This window comes from Arachis hypogaea, chromosome 15 (genome assembly GCF_003086295.3).
Source record: "Arachis hypogaea cultivar Tifrunner chromosome 15, arahy.Tifrunner.gnm2.J5K5, whole genome shotgun sequence".
Lineage (NCBI taxonomy): Eukaryota > Viridiplantae > Streptophyta > Magnoliopsida > Fabales > Fabaceae > Arachis > Arachis hypogaea.
The window spans coordinates 147,156,210-147,168,477 of NC_092050.1; the positions used below are offsets into that span (position 1 = coordinate 147,156,210).

At 35.9% G+C, this 12,268-nt stretch overlaps 2 protein-coding genes and 1 long non-coding RNA gene across 3 annotated transcripts; 1 reads left to right on the forward strand and 2 right to left on the reverse strand.

The window, feature by feature from the left end:
- The first annotated feature begins 992 nt into the window (after nucleotides 1-992).
- LOC140179557 (uncharacterized) lies at nucleotides 993-2,565 on the forward strand. Its single transcript, XR_011873076.1, has 3 exons — nucleotides 993-1,303; nucleotides 1,706-1,918; nucleotides 2,109-2,565. It is a non-coding gene; the product is annotated as an uncharacterized lncRNA (long non-coding RNA).
- Nucleotides 2,566-8,222: 5,657 nt separating this feature from the next.
- Nucleotides 8,223-8,864, reverse strand: LOC112749199 (protein LYK5-like). Its single transcript, XM_025797460.1, has one exon. The coding sequence runs from the start codon at nucleotides 8,862-8,864 to the stop codon at nucleotides 8,223-8,225; it is 642 nt and encodes a 213-aa protein (XP_025653245.1).
- An 81-nt stretch (nucleotides 8,865-8,945) lies between these two features.
- On the reverse strand, nucleotides 8,946-10,217 carry LOC112749200 (lysM domain receptor-like kinase 4). Its single transcript, XM_025797461.1, has one exon. It carries the CDS (start codon nucleotides 10,215-10,217, stop codon nucleotides 8,946-8,948), a length of 1,272 nt encoding a protein of 423 aa, XP_025653246.1.
- Between the last annotated feature and the right edge of the window lie 2,051 nt (nucleotides 10,218-12,268).

Genomic DNA, 12,268 nt, shown 5'->3' on the forward strand with positions numbered 1-12,268 from the left:
GGATGATGGATTTACATCTAAATTTTTTCATACATTATGGAGCATTATGGGTGGAGATATTTTTTTGGCTGTGAAAAAATTTTTCACAGGAGGCAAATTACTCAGGAATTTTAATCATACCCAGATCTGTCTTATTCCTAAGGTTCTCGGTGCCAAAGCCATGTCCCAGGTGAGACCTATTAGTCTCTCTACAGTAGTCTACAAGATTATTTCAAAAATCCTTATCTATAGACTGCAAAATATTATGAATCTCTTAGTTAGTCTGAATCAGACTGCCTTCTTAAAAGGTAAACTGATTTCGGACAATATTCTTGCTGCGCATGAGGTTATGCATTACTTAAAAACAAAGAGATCCGGAAATGTAGCTGAGATGGCCATTAAACTTGATATAAGTAAAGCGTATGATCGCGTTGAATGGCCTTTTCTTTGGTTTATGATGGAAAGATTAGGATTTGATGCAAGATGGATTATGTGGATTCAAGAGGTTGTTACGACTGTTTATTACTCTATTGTTGTGGAAGGTCAACCATTTGGCTATTTCAGACCAAGTAGAGGTATCCAGCAAGGTGATCCTCTCTCTCCATATCTTTTTTTTTATGCGAAAGGTCTCTTCTTCTTACTACACAAAGCAGAGCAAAACAAGAGTTTACAGGGGATTCAAATTACTAGAAGGTGCCCGACTGTTAACCACCTCCTCTTTGCAGACGACTCTATCCTCTTTTGTAATGCTTCTCTTAACTGTTATGATCATATCCTAGACTTACTGGGTGATTATGAAAGGTTTAGTGGACAAACAATCAACCTAAATAAGTTGCCTATTTTCTTCAGTAAAAATACTCCTCAAGATATCAGAATTTTACTGGCTGAAAATTTAAGTATCCAACATATTGGGGCCCAAGATAAGTATCTAGGTGTTCCTTCTATGGTTCAGAGATAAAAAAATGTTACATTTGGTGCTATTTAAAATAAAGTTAAAAAAAGAGTTGAAGGTTGGAAACGTAAACTACTCTCAGCTGGAGGGAGACATGTCCTTATTAAGGCAGTGGGAGAAGTTCTCCCTATCTAGTGAAATTATTCTTGGGTCCTTTTGGAATTTGCGCTGTTTGTTGATTTTGGAAGTTTTGTGTTCTGTTGTTGCTAATGAAAATTATTCTTGTTTTGTTGATTTAGTGGTTTTCTGTATTTATTGTGATAATGCTTGTAACATCCTGTATTTTTTCAGGATCTCAAGGCTTTAAAGTTGAAAATCAAGAATGATTTTAAAGACATGTAATCTCAAGTTCAGAGTTTTTTAATGAACTCGGTATGAATAGAGAAGCCATGAACTTTGCAACTTCAAATAGTTGGTTTTCTTTCATTGTTCTGACTGGTTGTAAAAGGATTCCCTTGTTTACTTGTTTTTCATATAATGATTAAGATGAAATACTGGCTTTATGAATTCAGAGAGACACGTAGAGGATATGAAAAATTATAGTGGTTGTTTTTTTTTAACTGGATTCGATATTATACTTCTGTTGACATTGAAAAATTGCTTTCAAAGGCTGTTGCCATCTTCCATGTGTGTATCTTGTATGTAGCTTCTATTTTGTCAAGTTATTTGTTGTTAGGGATGGTTTGTGACTTAGTCTTTTTTTTTAATTTTTTTGAAAGTGCCAAGCTTGTGGGGTGAGATTTTTATTCTAAATTCAAATATTTGATTTTTCAGGAGAGGTTTGATTCTATAGTCGATTCTAATTCTGCCCGTGATTTTATTCCAACCACGCTATTTGAGTAAGCATCTTGTATTTCTTCTAGTGTTCTTAAGTTTCTTTGCATATATGAATCTGAAGCAATTTTTCCTTATAACGGTTCATTATCACATAAGGAATGTTCAGAGTCAGGACTTTGGTGAAATGTACTGTGCAGTGCTTACTGTCAGGTAAGGATGAGGATGAAATTTTGTTTATCCATATTGTATATTTGACTTGAAAGATGCCTAATTATGGTGTTTGATTTGCATGGGTATTGTTTTTTTTTATATTGTATATGATGATGGTTTTTTAGTTAACTAGTGATTAGGTTAAAGTAAACAAACATTGTAATTGAAGATGAATTTGCTCTCCGTATAGGGTTACTTTCAATGCCTATTTTCTTACATGGAGAGGCTGCTTGCATCTCTAAATGCGAAGCACCTTGTTTCGCTCGCTGCTGAAGAAGCCGAATCAATATGGGCAAATAAATTTAGGTTTACAAAACTAGAATAAGACGAGATTTGTAATTAGTTGTCTTGTTTGCTTTGAGATTTTGTTGGTTGCCACTTATTATACTAACTTCCTCACTCATTTTACAAATACACAACTATAAGAAATTTTATTGCACGATGATCTTTCAAGGGACTTCATTACTACGTAAGCCGGTTCCTATGCCTGAATAGAACTAATACATTTTAAGTGCAGTTTGTGTGAAGTTTTATCTGAGAGGTGCCTATTTTACTCAGGCCATATGTTTTTTTTCTCTAATTGGAGAGTGCACTCCTCTATGTATAGGGATATGCGTTTTTTATGTACGTACACATAATTACTTTGATAGGACACCTTAAATATCTTGTATGTATATGTAGTTATGGTAATTGTTATCTTAAAAAAATATAAATTATTGATTTTTTTTATCAATAATTGAAATGCATCATATACTATACTTTAAACAAGCTAAATCCAATATGGTTAATGCCTCATTTGGCCCAAAATATGCATAAAAAGAAAAGTAACATCCATTAAGCTTTTTTGATTTGTCGTTCACATGGATTTTATTAAAGTAACATCCATTTAGTATGGAAAAGAAACATCCTGATACTTAACCGAAGTAACATCCACTTAGATCTTTACAAAAATAATCAAGTACCTACACGGAGAAACATGCCGAGTAGGATTTAAAAAAAAAAAGACCATGCAATTCTTAAAGAAATACAGTCATCCACAACTACAACACAAGAAAACTCGAAAAATGTATAAAGTAACATCCATTTAGTATGAAAAAGGAACATCTTGATACTTAACAGAAGTAACATCCACTTAGATCTTTGAAAAAATAATCACGTATCTACACAGAGAAATATGTCGAGTAGGATTTAAAAAAAAAAGGCCATGCAATTCTTAAAGAAATACAGACATTCACAACTGCAACACAAGAAAACTCGAAAAATGTATAGAGTAACAGCCATTAGTATGCAAAAGAAATATCCTAATGCTTAACAGAAGTAACATCTACTTAGATCTTCACAAAAACAGTCAGGTACCTACACGAAAAAACATGTCAAGTAGGATTTCAAAAAAAATGTATCAAAAGTGTAACAAATGAAACACAATAAAACAAGAAAAATGTATCAAAAGTGTCTCAAACCGTAACGGCATCCCATGTATACATTATCATGAATTTTTTAGGCATCCTTCTTCTTTTGTTGTCTTTCTCCCTTGCAAGGCTTTTTCATAGATAACCCCGCTCGCTGAGCATGATCTTTGTGCTTGGTGCTGTCAATGGAGTTCTCACCTCCTTACGCTTGTTTCTGGGTTTGTTGCGGCGTACACAATGGTCGTCCAACGCCTTCAGAGCTTGCTCAATGAATAAATTCTTAGGATCCAGAACTATTTCAAACAGTATTTCCTTTCGGAACTCCTTTAGGATATCCTGAATGGTAAAATCACTTGTTAACGAGAGATCTAGAAGGATAAAGGAATTATTTTGAACAAAATATAAGTTAATTATAATAATATTGTTAAATTGACTTGGTCCCAATATAGCAGATCCCTGCCTTCAGTCCGAAACTCCAAATAAATTGGCTCTTGGACCATGGTTAAGACCAAACTTAAATTCGACCAAAATTAAACTAAATCTAATCCAATTTTAGCATCGAAGTCCCAAACCACCTTTAAAAAATAGCAACATCCAATCTCTAATCACATGCAATTCAGCAAAATCCAACCCCTAATAACAACAACAATCAATCTCGAATTTCAGCAACATCCAATCTCTAATTACAGTAATTCAGCAACATCCATCAATTTAGCAAAATTAAATCACATCAACTACAATCGTAGTTTTTGAACCCTAGCACAGATTAGCAACATCCACTGTCAAATGAAACCCTAACCATCCACTTACCTGTTATAGCTTAATAAGGTGGTTGTAGAGCAGCAGCATGCGACGTAATTGGAGGAGATGGATCCGCGCGTCTAGGAACCAGTGCTGGCCTTCACGTGGCCATGTTAAATGATGCAGGATGAGGAGCTTCAACGAAGGTAACGACGAACACGAGTCACCGTCGACTTGGGTCAGAAGTAGAGGCAGAAGCAACAACAAGCACAGTCGACGGAGACAACCATTTGAGGGCAAAAACAACATCCGCGCTCCTTCACTAAGAACTATCTATTCACAATAAAAAGCAACATCGATTAAATAATATTCGAAACATATGCATCCCTAACAAAAGAAATATCCAATAATTGAAGACATCGACAAATCCATTAATCAATCCAACAAAAATCAGAAGATCATCACATAAGAACAACTACACAAAGGATCTGAACCCTGAAACAGATAAAAAACATCTCATTTTACTTGAAACCCTAACAATATACTAACCAATTAGAGAACAACTGGGTGATTGAAGGAGTAGCGGCGCACAACGGTTGACGGTGGCACATAAGTGCTTGCTAGGAGGCCTGGAGGTAGGCGTGTGATGTTGATGCCTTCCGACGAAAATGACTCTGCGCGGTGACATCAACCTCAATGAGAAGTTGTAGTGGCGGCGCTTTGGTGACGTGGACCTCTATGAGAAGCAGCGGCGGGGCCGTGTTGTGGTGTTGAAGACGGCGGCTTCTTTGCGAGTGGGGAGGGGGGTAACTTAGTTGCGTAGGTTGCAGCAGATACGACTCTAAAGATGCATGTCGAACTGTGAGAAAGATTGCGGGTAAGGAAGGGTCGGCCATGAAAATAGTGTCATTGATGCAGGCAAGTAGAAGAACATGGGAAAAGAGGATAAGTGAAAAGTTATTAGGTAGAATTTGAATTAGGGTAAATAAAAAATTTTTTCTTGTAATAAACTGAGGTCCAACCCAATAGGCATTGACAGAAGTTGGCTGGACCTCTCTTGATTATCTAGCGAAATTGTTAGTTTTAATATTGATTCTCTTTATTTTATTCATATCATAAATGCTAATAAATTTCAATATAGTAAATTATTGATTAAATTTTGTGTTCTTATAAATATTCATTTTTTTTTTATTTTTTTGAGTTTACATCTAATAAAAATTAAGGTATTTGATATAGTACTTAAAAATTAGTATCTAATGGTCAAAATAGTTAAATAGTTAATATTTAAAATTTAATATAAAAAATAAGTTAAATAAAAATTAAATACTAAATAAAAAATACAATAGAATTGTCCATTTAAAAATCTTTATTTTAATATATGCTATTACTTAGTTTTTGTTTCATTAAAAATTTATATTTCAATTTGCTACATTAGCATTAATGACAGAAACTGGAATATAAAAATTTTATTTTATAAAAAAAAATGAAAGAAATAACAAAAGCTTATTTGATCTTTTTAATTTATTTCTTATTTGTTTGTTATCCAAGTTGAATGAATAGAGAGGTGGAGAGAATCTTAGGTGGCATTGCAAGCCACGTATATAAATGAGAGGGTAAGAATAAGACAAAGTTGCCAGCCGGCAGGCAAATCCAGCTGTCAATTGTTGAGTCCTAAGTCAACACGTGTCTTCCGTTTGAAGATACACATGTTTTATGTGTCGGGACCCACACGTGGGTCATAGATTTGTTTTACCAAGTTTGAATTTGTTATATATATTTCCTCAATATAACTTTTGGATTGAGTTTCAGTTATAGTTAAGTATATTCAATTTGATCGGGAGTCATGTTTTATAAGTTATAACTAAACAAAAACGTTATATGAGAAAAAAAAATAGCTATTGAATGTTGAATCTGTCATTTTGTATTTATATTATTTATGTATAATATATATTATTTAATTTATTTTTAATGTATATTTTATATTTTAATATATATTTTATATAAATAATTAATTTAATAATTAATTTTTTATATACATTTAGTATGATTGATAACTAAAATATATTTTATGATAAAATGTTATATTTTATACTTTAATTAAGTTTTTATATTATATAATTGTGTCATTTTTATCTTAAAATAATTTAGTTAGTATAAATAATATATAATATTTATTAAATTTATTTTTTAAAGATAATATTATATTAATTTATTATATAAAATTTATAAAATTAAATATACTAATTATATATATATATATATATATATATATATATATATATAATCGAATTAATTCAATCTAATTTATTTTAAATTACTTTAGAATCAAATTTGAATATCTAAATGAAATACACCCAATAATATATTAAGATAAAGTCCTAATTTAATTAAAGTCGAACGAATTTGCATCCCTAGTTCTCACCTGGGTTCCTTGTTGACTTTGAAACATTCAAAACCTGGCGCCCTTTATTTTTCCGATCTCCGATTACATTTATACCCTTCATCAAATAATTTATTAGTTTTAAAACACAAAACATCAAATAAATTCTTATATTACTCGGTTGGCACAAAATCAATTAAGAATTTCGGTATGGGATGATGATATGACAGAAGCAAGTGTGAAAGTTGTTGTGAATTTAGGTATGTTATGGAAAATGCGATCGTGTGCCAGCAGTACCTCAGGTGGGTTCATAATTCCATGTGAGTGACAATATGGAGGAGAAACTGTTGTTCTATTATCTTAAAGTATATTAAATATATATTTATTTTAGGGGTAATTAATTAACACTATACATATATATAGTAGTTATTTCTAATATACTGTAAACTAGTATAAATAAATATAAGTAGTTACAATTACTCAAGATTCATGATAGTTTTTCTCAAATATATTAGAGAAGTAGTGCTTTTAGGATAAACTTGTTAAAATGGTTTTTAGAGAATTTTGTATTAAACAATAAGTCTCTAAATAATAATCTATACATTATTATTTAAAAACTGTGAGAGTTCAAGGAAAATCACATAAAGTTATGAACACTGGTACAAAATATACAAGGGAATATAATTGAACAATGGTGATGATGACAAAATTGAGAAATAAGAATAAATTACGTTACAACAATAACAACAAAGCCTTGTCCCACTAAGTGGGGTCGGCTACATGAATCAAACGACGTTATTGTGCTCTGTCATGTATCATGTCTACAGAGAGACCGTTTACATGTAGATCTCGTTTGACCACCTCATGGATGGTCTTCTTAGGTCTTCCTCTGTCTTACGCCCTTTGTCCATCTTTCATCTCATCCACCCTCCTGACTGGATGTTCTATCGGTCTTCTTCTCACATGTCCAAACCACCTGAGACGCGATTCAACCATCTTTTCCACAATGGGTGCTACTCCAACTCTCTCCCTTATATCTTCATTCTTTATTTTATCCAATCGCGTATGACCACTCATTCATCTCAACATCTTCATCTCTGTCACACTCAGCTTATGTTCGTGCTCCCCTTTAGCCGCCCAACACTCCGTACCATACAACATAGCCGGTCTTATAGCGGTGCGATAGAATTTACCTTTAAGTTTTAAAGGCACTTTTTTGTCGCATATAAAACCAGATGCACTCCGCCATTTTGACCAACCTGCTTGGATCCTATGATTTACATCCTGTTCAATCTCTCCATTATCCTGTATGATGCACCCAAGATACTTAAAACTTTTAACTTTTTGTAGGATGTTTTCTCCAATCTTCACCTCTATATTGGGGTTTTCCCTTCTCAAACTGAATTTACATTCCATATATTCCGTCTTACTACGGCTTATGCGCAGACCATATACTTCTAGAGGAGGTAAGCATCAAAGTGGTCCCTGAAGTTATCCTCGAGGCTCAAAGTAATCCCTGAAGTTAAAAATTTGTCTAGATCGTCTCTGAAGTTGATCTCCGGTACTCATAGTGGTCCTTCCGGTGAATTTCGTCCAGTTGGCGTAACCGGAAAGCTGACCTGGCGGCGTTGGTGACACGTTAGCAGCCCAACGGCTAGCTGACATGGCGCAATAAACATTTTGGACTCAATTTGGTCCCTAATTTTAGGTTAAAAACCCTAACCCCCAATTGAATCTCTTCTCCTTTCTTCTCCATCGCACACGCTGTTCTCCTCTACTCTCCGTCACACTCTTCACTCTTCATTTCTCCGTCACACTCTATACGATTTAACCTCTCCGTGCTTCCACTGTCATTGATGCGGCAGGGTGACGTTCTTGTCTCAATTTCTGTATATATTCTAAGAAAACTCAAGACCACTTCTGCCATGTTTGGTCTCCTTGAAGGTTCTTCAACCAAGCATGCTAGGCTTAGCTTAACTAGCTGAATTGCACAGACCTTCTCACTATTTCCCACGAGACTAGGATTAATGAACAAATCGAGTTTCTCTTCTGCATCATCTTTGTCAATGAGATTCAATATGATTGATGAAAGCATCGTCTCACTTCCATCATCCTGCACAATAATAGAATCTTTGCCAGTGATCAATTCCAACAGCACCACTCCGAACGCATACACGTCCATCTTCGATGTGACTCTCCCTGAATCAAGATACTCTGGAGCCATATAACCCCTAGTTCCCACAACATGTGATGTGTAATAAGAACAAGAGCTTGTTACTTCTCTATCTGATTCTTTAGCCAAAGTGAAATTCGCTATCTTGGCCCTTAGATCTTTATTTAACAATATATTGTCAGTGTTTATGGCCTTGTGAACATAGCAAGGATCTGTGAAGTTATGAAGATACTCAAAGTCCATTTGCAATATCCACAGCAATCTGAATCCTCTTTCTCCAACATTGGTGTTCTAGGGTTCTATTTCTTCTCCCAAGCCATTCTCTCAACAACCATTTTCCATGTACTCAAAAACAAGATAGAAGGATCCATCTTTTTCCCAGTAACCTTCCAGCTTTATCAGGTTGAATTGATTGATCCTTCCTAACAAATTCACTTCCTTAGAGGCACCGAAATTCATCTTCTTGATCGCCATGGTTTCCCTCTCCTTACCAAATACCCCAGGGTAGACAGAGCCTTTGGTTCTGTTGCTTGCACTGAAATTCTCATGTGCTTCTTTAATTTCATCAAACTTGTACACTTTGGAAAGAAGCTCAATGCTTGCTAACCCTTCACGTATTTGTTCTGAAAACACTTGCTTTGTTCTGCCTCTTCTATCTCCCCTGAAGAAAATTTCTAATCTCTTTCTACGCACAAACACGAGAGATAAAACGACAAACAGAAAAAACAAGAAGCTTGCAGAGGAAGTAAGAGCAACTATGATTCTTTTTCTTTTTGTCTTTGTCTTATCCTTTCTTACAGTGTAAAGAGTAGTTGGAGAAGGTGGTTGACCATTTTGAACTTTGGTTATTGTGCTGTTGGGTTCACTTGTTAATAGAATCAGGACAATTGTGAATGGATAGAGCATTTCATTTTCTGAGGATAAACCATTGGCATCAACCATACTACTTGCGTTGACATGGAACCGTGTTGCGATATTAGAGACGTTATCACCCCAATTAACCGAGTAGGTCAGCAAAGACTTGGTGCCGCTACCGGCTTGACGCGCCGTCGGACAAGCACATCTGAGGGGCACGTGCAACACCATGCCAGGATGCAAATCAAGAACCCCATAAGGATTGTAACGCTGGAGAGAATCGCACGTGGTTAATCCCTGAAAGGTATCAGTTGCTGTTATAAAATATGTTGGATCTTTTGGCAGAACGTATGTGGTTTGGGCTTGATAGTACTCATCATAATCATCATCATGTTCTCTGGTTGGACAAAAACAATTGAGAGGGACAATGACTTCTTTGCCGGTTCGGAACAGTGTGGAATGAGTGGCGTTGTTGAACCTTGCAAGGTCCTCTGGGTTTGAGGAAGTGAGGTTGGAGATTGTGGCAATGGTGTTGTGAGGAGTTTGGGATTTGAATATGAGAAAGGTTAAGCAAGATTTTTGGAATCCATTGCAGGTGTATAGGAAATCTGAAGAAGGACCCTCTGCGTCGTTGTTGCTGCAACTTAGTACTGAGTTTCCTGAATAATTCTGCTGTGACATGATGCCATTTGAAGATACAAGAAGAAAGCTTAGTGTGAAGAGAACAATAGTATTATCCATTGGACTCAGACTCGTGATATGATAGACTAATATTTCTCATATCAGAATACGTAATATACAGCGCAAACACGGGTTGGATTAAAAAAGTGATAAAATTATTTAACCTAAAATTAGGGACCAAATTGAGTCCAAAATGTTTACTGCGCCACGTCAGCTAGCCGTTGGGCTGCTAACGTGTCACCAACGACGTCAGGTCAGCTTTCCGGTTGCGCCAGCTGGACGAAATTCACCGGAAGGACCACTATGAGTATCGGAGATCAACTTCAGGGACGATCTAGACAAATTTTTAACTTCAGGGATTACTTTGAGCCTCGAGGATAACTTCAGGGACCACTTTGATGCTTACCTCACTTCTAGAGCTTCTCTCCATAACTCCAACTTCTTGTTTAGGTCTTCCCTTGACTCTCCCATAAGGACGATATCATCGGCAAAAAGCATGCACCATGGCACAGGTTCTTGGATGTGCTCTGTGAGTACTTCCAAGACTAATGTGAAAAGGTATGGACTTAAGGATGATCCCTGGTGTAATCCTATACCAATAGGGAATTCCTCTGTCACACCACCTTGAGTCTTCACACTAGTTGTGGCCCCATCATACATGTCTTTAATTGCCCGAATATATGCGATCCTTACTCTCGTCTTTTCTAAAACCTTCCATAAGACCTCCCTTGGTACCCTATCATACGCTTTTTCCAAATCAATAAACACCATATGTAGATCTCTTTTATTACTACGATACCTCTCCATCATCCTTCTTAATAGGTATATCGCTTCAGTGGTAGATCTGCCTGGCATAAATCCAAATTGGTTCTCTGTTACTTGTGTCTCTTTTCTCAACCTCCGTTCTATCACCCTTTCCCATAACTTCATAGTATGACTCATAAGCTTAATCCCTCTATAGTTTCCGCAACTTTGTATATCCCCCTTATTCTTGTAGATAGGTACCAAGGTGCTCTTTCTCCACTCATCAGGCATCTTCTTTGACCTTAAAATCTCATTAAAAAGTTTGGTTAACCAGTTGATGCCTTTTTCTCCAAGACCCTTCCAAACCTCAATCGGGATATTATCAGGTCCTACTGCCCTGCCATTTTTCATCTGCTTTAGAGCCTCTTTTACCTCGAAGTCTCGAATCATTCGATAGTAGTCAAAGTTTTGATCTTCTTCCGTTGTGCATAATCGACCAAGGCTCGGAAGAGTCTTCTGTCCCTCATTAAATAACTCGTAAAAGTATCTCTTCCACCTTTCATTAATCTTCTCCTCTTGAGCCAACACCTCTCCATCCTTATCCTTTATGCACTTAACCTGATCCAAATCTCTCGTTCTTCTTTCCCGACTCTTTGTGATTCTATATATACCTTTTTCTCCTTCTTTCGTGCCCAAAGACTGGTAGAGACCCTCATATGCTCTTGTTCTTGCTTCACTTATAGCTACTTTTGTCTCTTTCTTAGCCGCCTTATATTTTTTCCAGTTATCTGCATTGCGGCATAAAGACCATTCTTTAAAGCATTCCCTTTTTATCTTTATCTTTTCTTGTATACTCGCATTCCACCACCAGGACTCCTTGTCTCTTGGTCCTATTCCTTTAGATTCACCAAAACTTTCTTTTGCTGTTCTTCTAATAACTTCTGCCATCTCCCTCCACATCTCTTCCGCGCTTTCATTCCCATCCCACTTTGCCTTTTCTCTTACCCGTCTTAGGAAGCTTCTTTGTTCCTCACCTTTCATCCGCCACCACCTCGTCCTTGGGTTCTTCGTATGATGTCTTTTCCTCAACTTTTTCTCAACGCGAAAATCCATGACGAGCACCCTATGTTGTGTTGTCAAACTCTCTCCCGGGATAATTTTACAGTTAATGCAAAATTTTCGGTCGACTCTCCTCAACAAGAAGAAGTCGATTTGAGAGCTTGTCATGCCACTCTTATAGGTTATAAGATGTTCGTCTCTCTTTTTAAAACATGTATTTGCGATGAGAAGATCAAAAGTTGAGGAAAAGCCCAAAATAGTTTTACGTTAGACGTATATAAAAAAATCAGTTACAAAATTAACTATTT